Source organism: Rattus norvegicus, chromosome X (genome assembly GCF_036323735.1).
Source record: "Rattus norvegicus strain BN/NHsdMcwi chromosome X, GRCr8, whole genome shotgun sequence".
Lineage (NCBI taxonomy): Eukaryota > Metazoa > Chordata > Mammalia > Rodentia > Muridae > Rattus > Rattus norvegicus.
Genome location: NC_086039.1, coordinates 52,133,478 through 52,156,118, shown reverse-complemented (window position 1 = coordinate 52,156,118; position 22,641 = coordinate 52,133,478). Strand labels below are relative to the sequence as shown.

At 31.9% G+C, this 22,641-nt stretch overlaps 1 protein-coding gene across 11 annotated transcripts in view; it reads right to left on the bottom strand.

Annotated features, from left to right (window-relative positions):
* Positions 1 to 22,641, bottom strand: part of Dmd (dystrophin) — a 2,367,748-nt gene that overhangs the window by 1,281,727 nt on the left and 1,063,380 nt on the right. For 10 of the 11 annotated variants that reach the window (XM_063279795.1, XM_063279798.1, XM_063279800.1 and 7 more), the window contains 3 exons: positions 22,133 to 22,270; positions 19,161 to 19,313; positions 18,109 to 18,291 (listed from right to left, as the gene is read on the bottom strand). In XM_063279795.1, the coding sequence (XP_063135865.1) occupies positions 18,109 to 18,291; positions 19,161 to 19,313; positions 22,133 to 22,270 (474 nt within the window). The remainder of the gene's footprint in view (positions 1 to 18,108; positions 18,292 to 19,160; positions 19,314 to 22,132; positions 22,271 to 22,641) is intronic. The other variant, XM_063279799.1, reaches the window with a different exon arrangement.

Genomic DNA, 22,641 nt, shown 5'->3' with positions numbered 1-22,641 from the left:
AATTCTCATTGTAAAATATATTTGCTAAAATGTAGTTTACCTGTATTATGGACCTTTATTTGTTTCTCAGGGGTTAATCCCTGCTCAATGTTGTAAGACAAATATGTAATTATTTCTAATAGTGTTCTACAGTTTGAAATTTTAGCTTAAAGCCTGAAGGCTCTGGGACGGCTTACAATGAGGAATTTATCATTTACAAAACTTCCAAGCTTTTCTTACATTCCATAACTTTGTTTTTTTAATGATTACATTTCTTAAATGTATATAGGGCATTGATTTTATCCTAATCATCCCCAATCTCTCTGTCTCTCTCAGTGTTGTTATAAACACAAAACAGAAATTCAAGAACTATATGGATATAACATGAGATAAAACCTGGGTCCATAAAAGAAATGCATTAGAGCAAATAGAAAAGACATCTGATAAAAATTAAGTGCCAGACTTAAAATTAAGTGTGGAAACAGAAAGTCAGTTGGACTTTCTTTAGAAACTTTGTTTATAAGATGATTTGATAGGAGAGAATATTTATGGCTAAAAATAAAATGGGAGTTCTGGGCAGCTTACCAAAGGAAAAGAACTATTTATTACTCAGAATAAAGAACAGAACGAAACAGAAATACTAAACTGAGAGGCATAGAGAACAGATACAGGAAAGTAACTATATAATGACAAGAAAGAGAAGGTAGAACACATGGTAAAGAAATTATACTGTCCAAGGACAACTTTCCTGTGATAAAAACTTATTGTTCATTAAAGTTAAAAGTGTACCTTCAGGCTGGAGATATGGCACAGTAGGGGAAGGTAAGATGTTGTAGAGGTAGGAATGATATAAATATAGAACCTGCATATGAAAATCTCAAAAATCATTAAAAATTGAATTAAAAAAATAAAAACACTGTTCTTAATTTCAAGTTGCACTAGCAATCAAGATGTATTAACAGTTTTCTACAATTAAAAATATAATAGAAAGTAGCACATAATCAGTCAACATTCTATTCTCTTAAATATTCAGAATAAGTTTACATTCCGGCAAGAAATAAATGTAAAGAATTCCAAAACAAAATTTTTGGAATGTAGCTAACAGCTAAACAGTAATAAAGTAGAAATGAATGCTGTCAGAAATTTTATTATAACCATAGTGTATATTTGCAAAGGAAAATGTATAAAAATATCTTCAACAATATAAATAAGATTATGTGTTCCGTATGTGATATTGATCTATAAGTATGTGCACATTTACAAAGAAACTTAAGTAAGCAATAGTAGTTTGTGCTTTGTACTAAAAGCTATAGTCACTGGTATGTATAAGTAGGTAGAGACATATAGTTTTTATCAAGTTATTTGCAAAAGGAACTAAAAATAAAATGAATTCTCTACAAATATGAATGAATCAAATGATCATAAGAAAGTCTCTTCCATGTTAAAGTCTTCTACCCTTTCTGTCCTCTCTCTTTTGTGTTGTTCTGTGCTAAAGAATGCCTATTGATCCTGTGGCCCCTTCTATTTTTCTGTCATTTCCTGAATGCTACATTTGTTTACTGTTTTAGTCACTTATTCTTTCTCTTTTACTAGTTAGTCTACTGGGGGCAGAGAGAATACTCTTACTAAATAGGAGCATTTTAAAATAAATTTAAAAGTCCTATCACAAGAAATGAGAATAAGTTTGCTGACAGTTTAGAGAATGCAAAGATGTCCTATGTCTTTCAGGACTTGGGGCTATTGATCAACTTTTTCTCAAAATAAGGTAAGACATAAACATGGTTCTGTTACTTTTAAACATAGAAGTGACAGTGTGCATAGTGAAATGATCACATTTGATAATATTTTCTCCAAAAATATACTTGGTTGGTGTAAAAGTCATGAAATCTGTTTACAGTTGAACAAAATCAATTTTTCCCTTAAAACAATAATACTCAGTTTTTCCATAAAGTTTTTAGTACATAATGACAACTTGGGCTTAATGTATTCTACATTAAGAACCTGATAATTTCTTCTGAATTATCATGTTCTTTCAATGATCTAAGAAAGACTTGTCCCTGATTTTTTTAAACAGGGAGTATTATAATATCACTATCTACTGATCTGCAAGTGAATTTACAAGATTTAATTCTAGGAAATCATATTGCGTTGATCCACTTTTGATTACATATATTAAAACAGTAATTAAATGAGATATTAGATGCATCTTTTTCTTCTAAATTCTGCTGGGAATTTCAGAGTAATATCATGTTTATCAATACACAGAGTAAGTTTTGCTCCTCAAAATACCAGAAAAGTGATTTACTGTGCTCACATTTTGTATCCAAACAAATTACATATTGGAAAGAGCATTGAGTAAAATGATGAATGTTGTGACTTTTGTACTCAATAAAATAGCTATGTTAAGTATTTGTCATCATGTCTATTTGCAAAGGACAAGGATAAGAAAAGTGTGAATATCAACATAAAGATACTGTATTTCTCCAGTTTTTACATTCATATACTTTTTGAAATCTGGATAAAGCATAGAAAAGTAAAACAAACTTGTCTCAAAGTAAATTAATTTAGTTTTGGGTTTTCTTGCAGATAATGCTATTGTGAGATCATTATATCCCCAGAAAAATATTTCATCTGTGTCCAAAAACTGACATTTATAAATAAGGAATTAGCACATTGTTACATTGATTCTTTGTGCATATTTTGAAAATATATTATGCATATATTGTGATATTCTAATTATACCCTTTTTGCATATTTTTGTCTTATATCTGTTCTTTTTATGATATAAAGGAAAAATCAATTTTATTGCAGTGAATTACTCTTATCGGGTAAGAATTTATGTCCAAAAATGTTCATATAAATGAGATATAATGTTGGCCTTTTGTGCTTTCCTTGACTCATTTAAGTTTGTAGCATATAACCTTGTTGGAATAGTGGATTTTCATCTGAATAAGTTTTTCCGTGTTGGCCAGGTAGTTGGTCATGACATACGCAGTATGCTCTGGGGCAGTGAAAACTTTACTAAAATTTAATGAATTGTATAGTGTTTCTATCCTTTACTTGTCATAGCAAGTAGCAGTATAATAATAGTGATAAATATACATACTATATATCACACAGAAAGAGAAGCAAAATAAAAGGAAGTATGAATACCCATAAACATGAATACATGTAAAAAATTAGTTTTCAGAAAGTCATAAAAGGTAAATACTGGGTTGATATTGGAGAATATGATGGCCATGGATGCAATATTTCTATGGATAGTATCAGAAAAAGCACTGGGCTAGGTAATATATAGATTTTATATGCACTCTGCAGCTTGTAAAATGATAGAGAACAGCAAACATCTTAGGGAATAAGCTGAACCATATGTTAGCTTATCCAATATTTCATGGGGAAACTGCCATTTTTATTCTATACATTTCAGACATCCCCCAAAGTTACATGGGGATAGCTGTGCAGGTTTATTTTTGATTCCTCCATTCTATTAGACTGCACAACAAGTCTGTTATTGGCCAGCATAATAATGCTTTTGTCAATGTGTTTCTACAATGTATATTGAGATACTTGCAATACTGTTTTTTATGTTTATAATTACTTTGATTATCTGAATGATTTTAGTGATAAATATAAATTTATTGATTAATTTTTTTCTAGTTCAGTGCAGAAATCTTTCATAATTTAGTAGACGTTTTCTTGACTCAGTGTCCACTTCAGGGGATGTAACCATTATGCCCAATGTTAGTTCGTGTATCCTGTGGAAATGGATTGTCTTACCAGCCTTTATAGCCTTCTACAATTAGTTTCTTCTGTGTAATTATTTTCACTTTAGACATTCTTTACACCCTTTGTTATGTTTATACCTAGAAAACTTATGTGTCTTTAGAACCAGTATGAATGGAATGTTTCTCTATTTCTCAGGCTTATTTTGCATTTGATAATTTGATGATAATATTTATCACTTTTAAGGTTTTCCTGAAAAAATGTTTAGGTTATTTAAAAATAAGATGATATATTCTGCAAATATGAATATTTTATCTTCTTTTCAAACTTGTAACTCTTTTATTTTTTTATATTGTTATATTGTTCCATTTAAGAATCAGTGAAATATATTCAATACAGGTGGGGAATGATAACTAACAGGGCATCCATCAGTCCCTCTAGGAGATACTACAGGCTAAAATGTAAAACTTCCAGTCCCAGGAAAAGGTTATTTTTTTTATTTGGAGCTATTGCCCAGTGAGAGCCGAAAGAAACCTGCTCCAAAAATTACAGGATATTGCCAATGCTCTTGGTTATTCTCCAGAACTTGACAGTAAAACCCTATTGCTAAAACGTCCAAGAACTGAAATTACAGATTATGAAAAATTAACACAGTATTTACTGGAAGCTTATTCCTGATAGAAACTTACATAGTGCTAGAAGGTAATATACATATTCTTCTGTGAACCTTAATTATTGGCCTGGCAATATATGTGTACTGGTGTAAGTAGCATGTTTTAGGAGTAAACAGGCACTTTCTGCTTGAAATTAAGACCAATTCTAAAAGGTGAGAAAATATACAGCATGATTACTGGGCCATGAATATTTGGATAAAAAAAATCTTGGGCATTCAGAAGAACATATTCCTTTCATTCTGAAAAATGGACATAAAGCTATGCCAACAGCTAATAACTTATCCTTGTGTCAATAACATGAGTTATCTTGCAATCATCATCAAAGAAGCTTTGTTTATAGTAGTCAATGAAAAACACAGGGAGAAACAATTGGCAAGGTACAAAAAATAAGACTACAAAATACTCATCCCTAAAGGAACATATATACTATATCCTGTCTTCTCAAGTTGCAGAAATTATTGAGCTCCCAGGGAATAAACCACTACTCAAAGACTATACATGGACAGATCCATGGCTCCAGCACCAATGAAAGGAGAAGCCCTTGACCCTGCCAAAGCTGGACCCCCCCCAGGGTAAGGCAATGTGGGGGGATGCTTGGGGAGGGCAACACCCATATAGAAGAAGGGGAAAGGTGTGGGATAGTGGTCTTAAGTCAGGGAAATCTGGAAAGGGAATAACATTTGAAATGCAAATTAAAAAATCAAATAAAATAAAAAATAGAAACAAAGAGGGGAATAATCATCTGAGAAGAAGAGCATAAAAGGTGGAAGAATACAGGATGATGAATGACTACAAAAAACCCAGTGTCTTCTGAACAAAGCAGGGAAACCACACAGATGAACTCCCTGTGGTCCCAGCAGAGAGCAGTTTGTCACAATGTTCCACCCCTATCTTAAGAGTTATTGGTAATACTTAACTTCTTGCAAGGAAGGATTATTTTTGTCTAAGAAAATAACTTCTATAAATCAGTCAAACTCCAGTGGAAAGCTTCATTTATGTGAATATTGGGCAACATTAATTGCCCATGATTGAAAAACACCACCACCACATTAATCACCACTACCACCACCATAAACAAACAAACAAACAAACAAACAAAACCCCCAAAACAAAAAACAAAAACAAACAAAAGAAAACCCCAGCAAATCAGGATGCAAAGTTTGGTGAAACAAGATTTGGGAAAAAAAAGAAGCATATGCTTAAAACACATTGTACAAACTTCTTAAAGGACTAATCAATGTATACTAAGAATTTGATATAGTACCACATTATTATAACCCTAGTATTCTGGGGGTGGCAGCGAAAGGATTGACCTAAGTTTAAGGATACACTGGTACTTGCCGAAAGTTTCTACCCATCTAAACAAGTACACCAAGACTGCCTCAAAGGACAGAACAAGCAAACACCAGAGAGGGTTATAATGAAAAGTACAGAAGTAGCACATGCAGTAATCCCAAAATCTGAGAAATGCAGTTACATGAAATTAAAAGTCTTCTGGATAGCCAGAGAAACAATCAACAGAGAAGACAAATTTAAAATGAGAGAAAATCGTTCTCATATCTATAAAAGAGTGTTTATCAAAAAATTTGAAATCTAAACACCGGGGTTCAGAGCTAAACAAAGAATTCACAGCTGAGGAATGCTGAATGGCTGAGAAACACCTGAAGAAAAGTTCAACATCTTTAGTCATAAGGGAAATACAAATCAAAACAACCCTGAGATTTCACCTCACACCAGTGAGAATGGCTAAGATCAAAAACTCAGGTGACAGCAAATGCTAGTGAGGATGTGGAGAAAGAGGAACACTCCTCCATTGTTGGTGGGATTGCAGACTGGTACAACCATTCTGGAAATCAGTCTGGAGGTTCCTCAGAAAATTGGACATTGAACTACTTGAGGACCCAGCTATACCTCTCTTGGGTTTATACCCAAAAGATGCCCCAACATATAACAAAGACACGTGCTCCACTATGTTCATAGTAGCCCTATTTATAATAGCCAGAAGCTGGAAAGAACCCAGATGCCCTTCAACAGAGGAATGGATACAGAAAATGTGGTACTTCTACACAATGGAATATTACTCAGCTATCAAAAACAATGACTTTATGAAATTCATAGGCAGATGGATAGAACTTGAAAATATCATCATGAGTGAGGTAACCCAATCACAGGAAAACACTCATGGTATGCACTCATTGATAAGTGGGTATTAGCACAAATGCTTGAATTACCCTAGATGCACAGAACACATGAAACTCAAGGATGACCAAAATGCGAATGCTTCACTCCTTCTTTAAAAGGGGAACAAGAATACCCTTAGGAGGGAATAGGGAAGCAAAGTTTAGAACAGAGGCAGAAGGAACATCCATTCAGAGCCTGCCCCACATGTGGCCCACACATATACAGCCACCAAACTAGATAGGATGGATTAAGCAAAGAAGTGCAGGCCAACAGGAACCGGATGTAGATCTCTCCTGAGAGACACACCCAGCAAATACATAGACGAATGCCAGCAGCAAACAACTGAACTGATAACAGGACCCCCGTTGAAGGAATCAGAGAAAGGATTGGAAGAGCTTGAAGGGGCTCAAGACCCCATATGAACAATAATGCCAAGCAACCAGAGCTTCCAGGGACTAAGCCACTACTCAAAGACCATACAAGGACTGACCTTGGACTCCAACCTCATAGGTAGCAATGAGTAGTCTAGTAAGAGCACCAGTGGAAGGGGAAGCCCTTGGTCCTGCTAAGACTGAACCCCCAGTGAACGTGATTGTTGGGGGGAGGGTGGTAATGGGGAGGAGGATGGGGAGGGGAAGCCCATATAGAAGGGGAGGGGGAGGGTTTAGGGGGATGTTGGCCCGGAAAACGGGAAGGGGAATAACAATCGAATTGTAAATTAGAAATACTCACGTTAATAAAGATAAAAACAACAACAACAAAAAAACAAACAAAACAACAACAACAAAACCCGATGACCTAAGGAACTGAATAGGCAGTTCTTGAATGGAGAAATAAAAATGGATAATAGACATATGAAATGTATTTCCTATGTTCATTTCATACTTTGCCACTAATAAAAACAAATAGAAATTACATTCATAACACAGGTCAGAATGACTAACATTTAGAAAATAAATGACAACTATTTCATGTGTGAATGAAATTGGAATCCTTACTCAGCTGCCAGCAATGTAAAGTGGTTCATATTGTAGCAATACCAGGTCAATTTTTTTAAATAACTAAAATGAGAACTACCACATGATCCATCTGTACCACTCCTGGATATATATTCAAAGGAACTTAACTCCTATGGCAAGGATATTGCACAATTTGTTTGTTGCAGCACTATTCAGTAGCTAAGATGTAGAATTCATGTAGAATGCTCACAGAAAGTGGATAAAGAAAATGTGTCCTAAGGATGTTATTTCAGCATATATATTTTGAAAATAAGAAGTCCATAAAATAGACATGAATGGAAAATCATCATGTTAATCTCTATTAGATGGTTCTACAATCTAATAGCCTCTCTGTCTTACTCTCTGTGTGTGTATGTCTGTGAACTTGCATGTGCATGTGTATGTGTGTATGTTTGATGAATGTACAAAATAAATCATGCTAGTAAAGAACAGACCTTAGAGGTAGCAGATAAGAGAGGACAATGGAACAATAGTAGCATAAAGCTAATAGATATGTACTGCGGGGAAGGAAAGCAGAATAGCAAGATAGGGCAGGGAACCTGCTGAGGGGAGTGAGGCACATTGGAAAGACAAATAAACAAATCGTAATCCAACCCTTCTGTTTGTATCCTTTTTTAACAAAACTAATTTTTAAAGTGCAGAAAAGACTAACATAATGCACTTAATCTTCACATTTCATGTATATTTGTGACTACTTAGAATCTAGACATTTAACATGTTTTGAATCATGTTCAGGTGCAGAAAATAATACTCAACATTGGCGAATCATTGAAACTTTGCAATAGAGACATTCCAATAAGTAAAAGTGAATATTAAATATTCTTTTCATGAATCTCCTGGAACTATTTATTGAAATTTATTCTAACATTAAATTCTGATGCATTACTATGCAACGAACAACTGACAATGGCTTTGCATTTTCAATGAATTTGAATACATTATGCATATATATATATATATCTTAGGTTTCCATATAAAGCATGTTTCCTTTATTCACAAATTTCTTGGACTGTGGCAGTTATCATGTTTTTACTTCTAGCTTAAGAATTTAGCTACGATTATTGCATATGGTATTAAATTTGAGGATTCAAACAGCTTAGACTCTCATTTAGTTATCTATTGAATAGCTTTCTGTTACTAAATGACTATGGACTACTATTCAAAAAGATTAAATAAAGCAAAAAAGGGATTTTCCCTACAATAACTGTGCTACATAATGGTCTATTTAAGAGCAAGTGTACTTGGTTTAGTGCTAATAAAATCTTATAAGCATATTAATATGCTAAAAGACATTTGTTCATAAAGAAGGAGAAGAATTTTGAGATAATTTAGCAAACTTGAAAACATTGTAATCCTGTTTTGATAATAAAAGAGAAAGTGGGAAATGTTATGTATTTGATTGAATTCCTTTTACTCATCTCTTCTCAGAATAAATTCCATACAACAAAATTCTTAAGTAATCATTGAAGAATCGGAATGACTCCCAGATGGTTCAAGCAATTTAATTATTTTTAACCATTTGTTTCAGGCATGCTAAGAAGGATATTTCCAACTCTGGTACAAAAGCCATTTGAGCTCTCTCCCAGCTGCTGTTCCATATTTTCAAAGCAAATTTAGATTGGAGAAAATTAGACTTTTATTGTTTTGAAACAGAGGTCAAATTGCTGAGCATAAATTCTTGTTCAAATTTTTCATCCTTATTGATTGAATTATATTTCACAAATATCACATCTTTTGTATGATTACTGTGGATGGGCCAGTGCTGTTTTATGTTTTGTGTTGTCTAGCTCATAGCAGACACTGAACAAATGTTTGTTAAAGAAAAGGTATAATAACCAGTGTATCCAAAACAAAACGTGGGCTTATTTGTAGTCATCTAGTAAATGTATGAAATTACAATATCAGAGCATCTTCAAATTTATTGAGCTTTTCTTTAAAACTTAGCAGAAATATGAACCAAAAGATGATCACTAATTACTAATATCAAGGAAACTACATTACCACAATTATTTGATAATTTGCAATTAATATTGTATCTTCAGATTGGAATCTGTTTCCTTAAATTCCTTGAAACTAAGGTAAATAGTTGAGATATTTTGTCATCTTTTAAAATGTAGTTTCTGTGATAGAGATATATTGTAAAGATCTATCAGTGGACCTCACATTACCAAACAACTGGAGTTTCAGGCAATTAAATATGAGATAATTAAAATCATTTCAAGTTACTTAAAGAAACAACACTTTACTTAATATTCTTATCTATAAAAAGAAGTAATCAACTTATTACTTAAATTTAGTTCTATTCCATAAAATAAATTTAGAGGCTTATAGCATTCCAAGGAAGATGATAATAATTTCAGTGATGATGAGAATTTTATGTCAAATGAATTAAATTTTCATGTTTGATAAAAATATGCAATAAATTCCACATATAATTACATTAGACTTTATTTTTCTTTGACATGTAGAAATTCTAAAAAATGAATTATTTGTACTATTTTAATCATCACTATTTCCATGAAATACATTTGTTTCTACTTGATAACACAATCTGACATTCTATCACAATCAGAAAGGTAACAATATTTTTACTAATGTTTATATATGGTCCATAAAATAGTATTATGAATGTAGTTTTTTGACATAACATTAATTCATATCATGAACTCATATACAATTATAAGCCTAGTGTAGATATAATCTACAAAAAATAATTGGACATAGTTTGATACATTTACTATAATAATTTTAGTTTATTGAGCTATTGTGAGCCAGCCATTGATAAATCATATTTGCATAAAATGACAAGTTTTATTTAAACTGCAAGAATATTTTATTATAATTATATCCAATTTAATACACAGTATAGTAGTCAGGGTAGAGATACTAAGGAAACCAAAGGGCTTGTGCTAGTATAATTACTTAGAACTCTTAGTTAATTCAATTAATATTTTCATAGCTCAGTTCTTTGATTAAATTAACCATTTTATCTACAAATCTTATGTATATATAGTAACTTCTAATATGTAGGGATTCTATAATGTACATATGTCATATCAAAAGTTGTTGCAAAGTTATCAACATATACAGTGAATCTATAACATTTTGATACCTACAAGATCTTATCCTGGGTATTTTATTAATAAGTCCCTGAGTTATAGATAAATATATATTATATATCTAACAATCACTTTGTTTTCTAGACACAGAACTCAAAACAATTCAATATTATTAGATCTTTCTTTCTTTGTAGAATGGTGCTTATCAAAAAGGCTACTTATCATTATACTACAACATAGAAGAAATAGTGGAGACATTTATGAAGTATGAATATAAATATGGAGATAAGTGTATGTGTGTGTGTGTCTGTGTGTGTGTGAGAGATAGAGAGAGAGACAGAGAGAGACAGAGAGAGACAGAGAGGGAGACAGAGAGAGACAGACAGAGACAGAGACAGACAGACAGACAGAGCATGAGAATGAGAACAAGGGAGAGAGAGAGAGGGAGAGAGAAAAAGAGAGCTCTGTTGAGAACACTTTCAAATAAATACTAGCAGACTTGAAGCAAACATGCAGGTAAATATGGGAAAATTGTTAGGCAGTGAGAACATGCAATGTCAAAGGCTTAAGCAGTGGCCTAACCAGGAATTTTATCCTTTGAAATTTATGTTAGAATTTTGAATTTCACATTAAAATACATGAGAATCAATTGAAAGGCTTGTGATTTGACATATATGGTGTATATTTGCCAGTGATCACCCTGTTTATTTTGATAACAGTTAAAGAAAACAGTGTGATGATTTCTACATGAAAATTCAATAGAGTTACTATGGTAGATCACAGGAAAGTAATGTTTCTGATTTTTAAAATGTAGTTATACTGGCTTATAGCTAGTTATAAAATTGCAAAACATTAAGACAAATATAATGCAGATCATGATCAGAAAATATTCTAGGACTGATCACAAAGGCATTTCACCCTTAAAGGGATCAATAGAGATTAAAAGGAAACAGGTGGGCAATAGAGCAAGTTAGCTCCAGTCAATAGCCTCCTCAGAAGAGTCTCATGGCACCAGTGTTTTAATTTGCTTATGCTTGATGTATAGATGAGTTAATTGTATGTGAAATATAGTCCTTCAATTTTTTTCTGTTTATCTTTTTACCCCTCTTTTTTTTTTTTTTTTTTTTGGTTCTTTTTTTTTTTTTTTTTTTCGGAGCTGGGGACCGAACCCAGGGCCTTGCGCTTCCTAGGTAAGCGCTCTACCACTGAGCTAAATCCCCAGCCCTCTTTTTACCCCTCTTAAGTATTCCTTCTCTGGCTACATTTTTTAAATAAAATTTCCCTGTCTATTCAATGAGATTCTTATGTTAGTAAATTCTCCTCTGATCTAAAAAGAAGCTTATTCCAATGGCATTCCTTTGTGTGTTTGTGTATAAGTACATGTTTGTATGTTGTATGAATGTGCAGGTGTGTAAATATATGTGCTCTTGGAGAGACCATTGGCTAACACATGCTGTTATTTCTCAGGTACCAACAATCTAGATTTTTAAAATATTCTCTATCACTTGACTGAGTTTCAGCCTGGTCAGGTAGCATGAGAGATCCAACTGCACTTACTAGAATCATAAATTCACGGAGCAATAGCTGGATTTGTCTCTTTGTTCTGGGGATCAAACTCAGATCCTTATGCTTGTGCAACATACATGTTAGACTGAGCTCTCTATTCAGTCTTTTGAAGTTATACTTCAATGAGTTTCTATAATATAAAATTTAATGTTCATAGATAATTTATGCTATTATTTCATCATGTTACTTTTATGCAGGCTCTAAAATGAGCTACCATTTTTGTTATTTCCTCAATCTGTATATCTCTTCAAAATTCATTATTTACTATTTTAAATGCATGATATTTGTTCAATTTCTGAATTGGTGTACTAAAACCTTTAATAATTTTAGGAAATCCCAAACAAATTGCATCCCAGAAATTGATTTTATTCCAATGTGAATAGCATTTCTCCATTCTCCTTTATATTTTGAAGGTAATTCTTGAAATATAGGCAGGGGTTTTATTTCTATCCATAATGAATCTTGTACATAGCCATGCAAAATTCTTGATTTGAACTGTCCCTGTCCCAAAGTATTTTTTAAATATTAGGTTCAGTATCACAGATTATGATGTATGTATTTATGCCTCCTTTTGAAAAGTGGGCTTTATCTGTGGTTTTATCCTGATTTTCCATGCTTTGTAAAAATCAATGATTTTGCTGTATACTTAGATATTCATTCTGCCTTCACATACATTTCATTCTTTATCATTGACTGAAATATTAAGCTACATAAATAGAGGAAAACACAAACATTATTAGATAAATGACTGTAACCATTACAATTATCAAAATGTACTAAAAATGGATAGAATCTTAACATATATAATTCCTTTCTTAACCTTTGTGATATGTTAATTACAGTATTGAAGCTGAGAGGATGAAAATTTTATAAGCAACTAACTCCTGGGTCATTAATTGCCTTGGTGAATATGTAATGTTCTTTTATATTCACAACTGCATTTACTAAAGAACATTCTGTATCCAGATAAGAACACTTTTTTCCCAATATTTTCCAAGGATATTACACTGGAGCTGACAATGTTTGTTCATATTTCAAAGTGAAGAGAAAAATCCGTGTGGTATTCCTTCAAAGAAAATGCTCCCCCCTTTAATCACAATGGTAATTTTCATTATGTAGTAGAAGATGAAATATAAAAATTGTGCTTTGTGTATCAGTATGAAATCTAGGACCAGGGATAATTTTAATGTTTTGGAAAAAAAGACTGGTATGGAATGCACATTTCTGTTTAACTTTAAGAGATTCAACCAACAGATGCATAAAGGTAATTTCATTCATCTCCCACTGTGTTTTATAAGGGACAATAGGTTTTGCCATCAATCATGAGCCCTATCAGTATTTTCAAATAACATTTTCATTTTCTACTGTCCCTGTCCAAATGTGAGGTTCTAGAGAATCTATTTCTCTCATAAAAGTAAAGACACTCTAACAGCAGATATTGTGAAACATTCTATAGCAAGGACACATTAATTCTGTTATATATTCCTAGTTAATATATATTCCTAGTTAATATTTATTCATAGTTAATATTTATTCATAGTTAATATATATTCCTTCTGCAAATAATTTTTGGACTCATTTGATGTCCTCTTATTTAGTATGATTTTGGATAATTTCAGTGGCAATAAAACAATACTGAGGTCTGGGAGGGAGAGAGAAGGGGATGGGAAAAGGGGGCAGTTCTGAAAGTGGGAGGAGATGAAGGAGAAGTATAGAGGATCAGGAATTTGAAAGGGTATGTGTAGCAGGGGTTAGGGATAGAGGGGGTAGCCACCAGAAAGCCCCATATGCCAAGGACCCAAGAGATTCACAGGACCTAACAAGGAGGACTTTAGTCAAAATACCCAACAAAGGAGAGATAGAACCTGTAAAGATCATATCCAGTAAATAGGCATGGTCCCCATTTGAGGGATGGGGCCACCTACATACCTCAAACATATTAAGCCAGAATTCCTCCTATCAAAAGAAATGCAGGGACAAAGAGTCGAGCAGAGTCTGAAGGAAAGGCCACCTAGAGACTTCCCCACCTAGGGCTCCATCTCATCTGCTGACACCAAACCCAGACACTTTTACTGATGTCAAGAAATGCTTACTGACAGGAGCCTGGTATAGCTGTTTCCTGAAAGGTTCTTCTAGATTCAGACCAATATAGCCAAATATTGGACTGAGTGCCTGGACTCCAATGGGGAAGTTAGGGCAAGGACTGTAGGAGCTGAAGTGGTTTGCAACCTCATAGGAAGAACAGACCCCCCAAAGCTTCCAGGGACTAAATCACCACTTAAAGCATACAGAGGTTTACCAATGGCTCTACCTGGATATGTAGCAGAGGATTGCATTATTTGGCTTCACTTGGAGGAAGGGAGCCCTTTGTTCCTATGGAGGCTTGATGACCCAGAATATGAGAACACTAGACAGCTGATGCAAAAGCAGGGGGGCCGTGTGGGGTGTGGGTGTTGTGGTGGGGGTGGGGGAGCACCCTTATAGAGGCTTGGCCGAAGGGGAGGGGATACGCAGCTTCTGAGGGGAACTGGGAAGGGGGATAACATTTGAAATGTAAATAAATAAAATAATCAATAAAATTGTGAAAATAAAACAATATTGAGGATGTCAAAGTAAACAAAACTGGATGTTTAAAAATCCAATAGAAAATACCACTGCTTTTATATATTCATGAAATAGTAGCAAAATGTATTTTCATTTCACAAAGTTACCTAAAGCATGATTTGGTAACATATATTCTTTGACATTTAATGTTGTAAAACAATAATTTCTGCCAACATTTTAGGAACATATTTGAGGGCATGCTAAGTTTGAGATACTTCTTAAGCATGAAAGATATGAAGCTAAAATTGATATTTGAGGATTTAAATTATTTAATGAGGATATAATATACTTGATATTTTATATAAGGATACTCAGGACTACTGGAGACTAGTATTTTTTTGGTTATGTTTCTTCAAGTAAGCTATGTGTATATTTACTTTGTTGGATAGGCTGTGTAGGCATTCTATTTGAGTACTTATTCAAACATGGTACTAAACTTTTTATATTTGAAACATAAATGTTAATAATTCATATAAAGAATATAAACACAATATATATGACACAATGTAAAAGTTTCATATTTTTATTGTGTTATGAGGGATTTAGCAGAACTGCTTCTACATTCACATAATGCTCTGTGTCCTTTCCATGATTTATCAGAATATTATTATAAAATATTTTAATGTTTTTATTTAAGTAGGGAAGGAAAATTAGTAACATTCAATTTCATTTTCTATTCTGAGTTCATTTTATTCATTAAAATAATAATTGTAATCTTTATTCAAAAATAAATACTTAAATACTTTTGTTTTCTATACACAATATTAGTTGCATGTCTGAATGTCTTCCTCTAGCATATGTAAGATCATGTAATATCTATTGTATTCAATATCTAATGTTGATGGAAAGTTTCCTTTGAGTATTATTAGTCTTCATCTGCTTTTGTACATCCTTGGTCATTTAAGAGAGTTTTTTAATACTCTATAAGTATGGACTCACTGTTATTTTTTATCTAGTAGGTAGTTTTATTTAATGTAAGAAGTTATGTAAACTCTAATTTGATCATATTAAATATCACTTAATTATATAACATAATTGTATTTTGCTTGTGCTCCCCAGTTTTACATTCTGGAACTTTTTTGATGAGTACTACAGAGCATTCCTGATTCTTGTCTTCGTGTCTTTTATAATTTTCAGCAAAGTTTTCTTAGTACATTTTAATTTCCATACATATATATACACACACATATATATATATATATATATATATATATATATATATATTTCTACTAAAATGTATACATGGCTTCCTGCTATGGAACTTTTGAAGCCTATAAGTCTTACTGTTTTTAAAATAGCTCAATAATAACCTCATCAGAAAATTCTTGTAGACTCTATCCTTCTCGATTGAATCCCAAAATGAGTCTTCAATTTCTGCAAATACTGTTTGATGCTGTAGAAAACTACTTGCCCATGAATTTCATCTAACTTGTAATTTGGATGGATCACAATAGATTGGATAAGGTTATTATTCCCACCTTAAACAAATTACCCACAATGAGCTTAACTATCTTAGTGGCTCAAAAGTGTATGTGTATATGTGTGTGTGTGTGTGTGTGTGTGTGTGTGTTTGTGTGTGTGTAAAATCATTTACCATGTATTTTTAAGAAGAATGTATTTAATAAGCTATGAATTGTTTTTAAGTGTTCTATTAAATAAAAGCAAAATTATTCTACTGGGATATAGTGAGGTAGTTTCAAAGGGACAATATTTGCCTTGCAAGGATGTTGACTAGATTTGTTTGCCAGCTCTAGTACCACACATATTTTTATTATTTGCAATCACATATGCTCCAGACTAATTAGAAGCCCAGTATCCCCCAACCCCCATTATTGATGGCTGGGAACTGAAAAATAATACCTGAAGTCTTCTTTCTTAAAAGTTCACCTGCACTACACACATGTACATTTAATCACACCTGCATTTATTCGCCCCCTCACACAAGAATTTTTCTAAGTATTCACAAATTATTCTAGAATTTTTATATTGCCTATTGTAAATCTCAGTAATTTGTGATATATTGTATTAAATATGCAAAATCATAGACGTTAATGCTCGATCAAGTGAAATTAAGATTTAAAATAGTTCCAGTATTTTCTTTGTAATATTTAATTTTTTGAGAGTTTGGCTGACCTTGAACTGCTGTTTCTGCTATGTATACCTCATAACCGCTATAATTACAAGCATGTGCCATCATATATGGTTAGTAATTATTAACATTTTTCAAACTATTTGCAATTGGTAGCTGCAATTAAACTTTTGATTATTGCATTCATAAATAACTTTACTTAATGAATTTTCTTAAAAGTATAAAAAGACATCACAACAATATACCATATATTTTCCAATACACATTCATAAAATGCTTATTTTAATTACCTTACACATTTTACATATCCACTGTATTAAATGGAATGAGTAATATCACAGAAGAAATATCATGGTTGAATTGAACCCCATGGAGTTGATATTTATACAATGCAAAATAGTTGAATAACGTTTCATATCTTCCAACCTAACAGTTTGTCTCAAACAATTATATCCTTGCTTTCTGATGAGTACTTTCTGGAAATTACAGATGGTAGTCAGTCTTCTTTACCTTCTAAGAACTTGAAGTAGGAAAAAAATGTATTTGTCAAAAAGTCTCTGTAGTGTCTACTTTTTTTTTTACAAAAAAATCATGAGTGATTATAACAACTTTGAATTGTGTTTTCAAACAGAGTGTCAGAAACATTCCATCCACTTGGTTTCTTCCATCAAATATCAACATATCATGAGCCATCCAGTTTGTATAATGAGTACCGTGACACACGAAGTGCCTAATCCAAAAGTAAAGTCTGTAGTAATATACTTTAAGTCAATAGTATAAGATCTTATGTAGGTTGCAATAATATATTCTTTGAAATTTTTATTATTTACCATGTATACAGTAAGAAAGTAAAATTAGCATGGGATGACCTCAAGAAAGCAATACATATTTCTGGATTAGACACTGAAGTAAATAAATGTATGAGAAGTTGAGAAATTTACATTGTCAATGTTATGAAAAATGATGCAGCAAAATAAATTAAGATGTCTATTTTTCCAATTTGAATAAGGGGGATTTTTCCTATCACTTGTTCTTTTATCGTTATTCTTGGAAATTAAACTTTTGAGTTATAGAAGCCCAATGTGAAGGGAACTACTCATTTTTAGAATGCACACTATAAGTTTGCTATTGAGCCTGGATTTTTGGTGGTTAATAGGCTTCTGTTAATATAGTAGTAGTTGCAAACACATGTGGGTTTGCCAGTAACAACTCACAATTTGTGCAAAGTTGAGTCTTCGAAACTGAGCAAAATTGCTCTCAATTTCCCGCCAGCGCTTGCTGAGCTGGATCTGAGTTGGCTCCACTGCCATTGCGGCCCCATTCTCAGACAAGCTCTCAGCTTGCCTGCGTACTGCATTCAGCTCCTCTTTCTTCTTCTGCAATTCACGATCAATTTCCTATTGAGCAAAATCAATACAGGGCCCAGGGCAGTTAGCTAACCATGTCAACCGACCTATAAGCAGCAAATACTTCTCTCAGAATTTTCATAGGCTGTTGTTCCTTTATCTTTATTTTTCATAATTTATAAATAATGGAAGGTGTCACTGTCATCCCCACCCAATAAGCCAAATATAATTTTAGGTATCATTTGAATGCTTAGTTTAAGATTTGCTAATTAAATTATTAAATGTATGTTAATGTTTTGGCTTATGAAATATTTTGGTGCTTTGAGAAATGACCCAAATTGGGTTGATAATTTTTCATTTATTTATTAGGGATAATCCAGATAAAATATAATTTAGAGGGTAAGTGACTACAACTTTTATTTTCTTTTTAAAGGTTTGAGGAACTCAACAGAGAATGAAGCAAACTAAAAAGTGAAAATAATAAGAGAAAGAAAACATCATTGGACAATTTGCAAATAAATTTATAGAGATTTGACAGTGGTATGAGAAGATGCTCTGATGAAATGAGTGTGCTAACATGAGAAAGAAGTCGTCCATGTACCGATAAGTCATTAGTTCATCTGGAACAAAGATACACAAAGTCAATTACAGTTTTACTATAAAACACATGACAGTTAGTTATTCATTTCACATTGTCTAAAAGTAAAACATTTTATTCATACAACAATATGTCAATTAAAAAACACACAGTACAATACAATTACTGAAACAAAACACAATACAAAGAAATACAGCAAAACACAGCAAGATAATAGAAGAAACCAGAACATTAATATTTTATACATGATCATATTAGATAAAATTAAATTAGTTAAAATCTATAATCAAAATCTAGTATTGCCACTCTAAAACAACTTTACCTTTATTTTTCTTTCATCTCTGGGTTCAGGGAGGCTGGCTAATTTTTTTTCAATTTCATCCAAGCATTTCAGGAGATCATCAGCCTGACTCTTGTACTGATACCACTGGTGAGAAATTTCTAGGGCCTTTTTTCTTCTTTGAGACCTCAAATCCTGTTCATGATGTAGATATTATTAAAATATCAATATATGTATGTGATATAATTTACTATAATAATTTTTAAAAATTAAATTCATTCCCTTATGGTTTTAGTTGTGATGTAAAAAACATATTTAAATACAAAACATGTATAGATTATTAAATTATGTATTAATGCATTAAGATTTATTAACAGAAGCTAAGAAACATGAATAACAGAAGATATTTGTTTTTTAAATATTTAACCTTGTTTACAATTTTTTACATTTAATTCCTAACTTTAAAAAATATTTCATAGTACAGCCAAAAACTTTCAAATATGAGCATAATGAACTTAACTAGTTAGCTATAAAAGCACTGGGTTGCATTTAACTTTTAAAATATCAAAAAATTCTAATATGTAGAAAGTTCAGGTTGGGGCATATCAACAGAAATTATCCTTGTAAAAGACAAACTATATACATTCATAATTTTAGAAAAGTCTATAAAATTATTCCATTTATATTATTGATTATCTGTTTAGTTATTTTGGAAACTGAAGAAATGGCTCAGTAGTAAAGAACATTGGCTGCTGTAGCAGAGACCCAAGTTTAAGTACCAGTACCTACATGGCTGAAGACAACCATATGTAACTACAGTCCCAAAGGATCTGACACCATCTTCTGGGCTCTAAAGGCATATAACTCACATGGTGCACAAAAAATTATGGAGGAAACTACCCACATACATAAAATTAAAATCAAAGATAATAATTTTATTAGTTACTTTAATTAAAGTTTTTTCTGTTTTGTTTATCGAACTATGAATATTATTTCTATAGCTACAAATTGTACATGGAAATGAGAAATTAAATATTAAAAATTTCTTTTTTAATTAAATACATGTTTAGCCTATATTTTCATATTCAAAGCATAAAAGGAATCAAGCAGAAATGGTTTTCAATAAACCTGGTTTTATAAAATAAGAAAAATGTTTACATAAATCATTAATGGAAAAAGTAGTTATTATCTAGCTCACAGAAGTGCACTCAATACTTTCTGTAATAAGTAGAATTACATAAAACACAAGCATATACCCTTTGGAAATGAAACAGGTCTATCTACATAGTTCATTTCTTCAAAGAGGCAGCAATTGTGTTTTATGCCCAAGTTAATATGAATTAAAAAATACCCATGGATAGCTGAATGCTTCACTGCTCTGAAAACTTCTAATCTATTTTGAAATATTTTGTAATAATAGGATTGTAAATACTTGGCAGGTTAACTTAATATCTGTTTTTGGTATCAGTTGATTTGGCAACAAATACATTACATTAATCACGTGTGGCATAAGGATTTAAAATTTACTGCAGTTTGTAATTTGTATGTTATTTCTAAGCATCACGTAGTGGTAATAAATGCCTTGGAAGACTCAAATAGAATTCTGCTCCGCCCACTACATATACCAAGATCCAGTCCTGTGACTTATTGAACTGTGATTTATTCATGATACAGTGAACATATTTGACTGAGAATTTAGTGGTTATAAATCCAGTAGTCCTTCCTTTGTTTTTCTTACAAAAGTGTGATGTGCAACACAGGAGACTACTTGCATATATATATATATATATATATATATATATATATATATATATATATACATATATATATATGTGTGTGTGTATGTATATATATGTATGTATATATATATACACATATATGCAAGATGACCTCTAGATACTGCTAACCAATGGTACACATATCCTCTTTAACGAGTCTATAAATTTACAAAAGCTTCTTCAAGAAGAGTGAATTACACAGACTTCTGATCTTCTGGGTACATTATGATTGATTTGTTCTTGCTTTTTCCTCTAAAAAGAGGTTGTTTTTTTTCTATTTACTAATATACTTATCAGCAGTTTCTTCCAGAACACCTGCTAGCCAAATAGACTTTATTGTTGACTCCTTGCAGGCACAATATTGTGTAATTACATTCGCAGCAGTGCTTATTTGGTTAACAATAGGGAAAAGATTTTAACCACTTATTTGCATTTAAAAAGCAGACTCTATCTACCTACTAGGCAAATATAACTATGTAGCTACATAAGTCTAAATAATGATTCACCATGTAAAACATTACAATTAACAGTATTATATAATCACCCATGAAGTAAAAAAGTGAAGATTTCAAAGAACATAAAAACAATGTTTCATAAAATGATCAATATGTCTAGTTTCATCTCAAGAAATGCTTATATAACATTAGAGGAAAAAATAATTTATTCTCTCTATCTTGCACAATCAGATGAGTCACAAGGACACATATACCACTGCTGATAGTATTTCTTCAAGTGCATTACAAGCATTTTGGAGGATTTCTTTATAAATGAAATCAAGGTTTTGTAGAAACCTAGTTTTACACCTATTAAAAGCACAGTAAAGTTTATTTTTTTAAAAATGACAAAAATTCATGTCTTATTAAAGAGATAGTTTAACACAATACTAGACATAATTTAAAGGAACAAAAGTAGAGGAACATTAATTGATTATTCTGGGAATTATGACACTTATAGAAATGAAGCATGTTAGAAAATAACTACATAAATAATGTGAATGATAATTTGCATAGCTTCAAATATAACTAAGAAAAAGAACTATAACATAGTTTATGTTACATATTTTACAAAACTGGTAGCACAAAAGAAAATCATAAATAAAGTACACATATTGAAAGGGAAAATTAATATTCTAGTGACTAAAATTCTTAAACAGATTTTATTTATGCACATAGTATTTTTCTCTATCTTATGTCTACAAAAACCTAGGCAAACATATTATAATTTGAGCTCTAATACCTTGAGAGCATTATGTTTTGTCTGTAACAGCTGCTGTTTTAGCTTTATTTCCTCTCGCTTTCTCTCATCTGTGATTCTTTGTTGTAAGTTGTCTCCTCTTTGCAACAATTCATTTACAGTACCCTCATTGTCTTCACTCTGATTAAAAACAACAAGTACAGTCTTCACTTTGGTTTTTAAAATGCTGCGCATTGATATCGGAGAAATTAAACATTGTACAAATACACTCAAATATCCAATTTAAAAACATTAGGGAATGGTATCATAAAATACCATGCTTACAATTTTTTTATTTACATAGAAAACAGTTTCTGAGTCTTTTCTGAAGAATACATATTGAGGGGCATATGTATGAAGGTGGGGAGAACCATTTCAATGATAGAAGTTATGATTTGTTGTAAAAGTATTTGTTTGGGTTTTATTTTTATTACTGTTAAACCAACTAACAATGTATGGAGAAATAAACAAATCTTGTCACTTCCAATGTTAATTCATCTATGTATAAATAC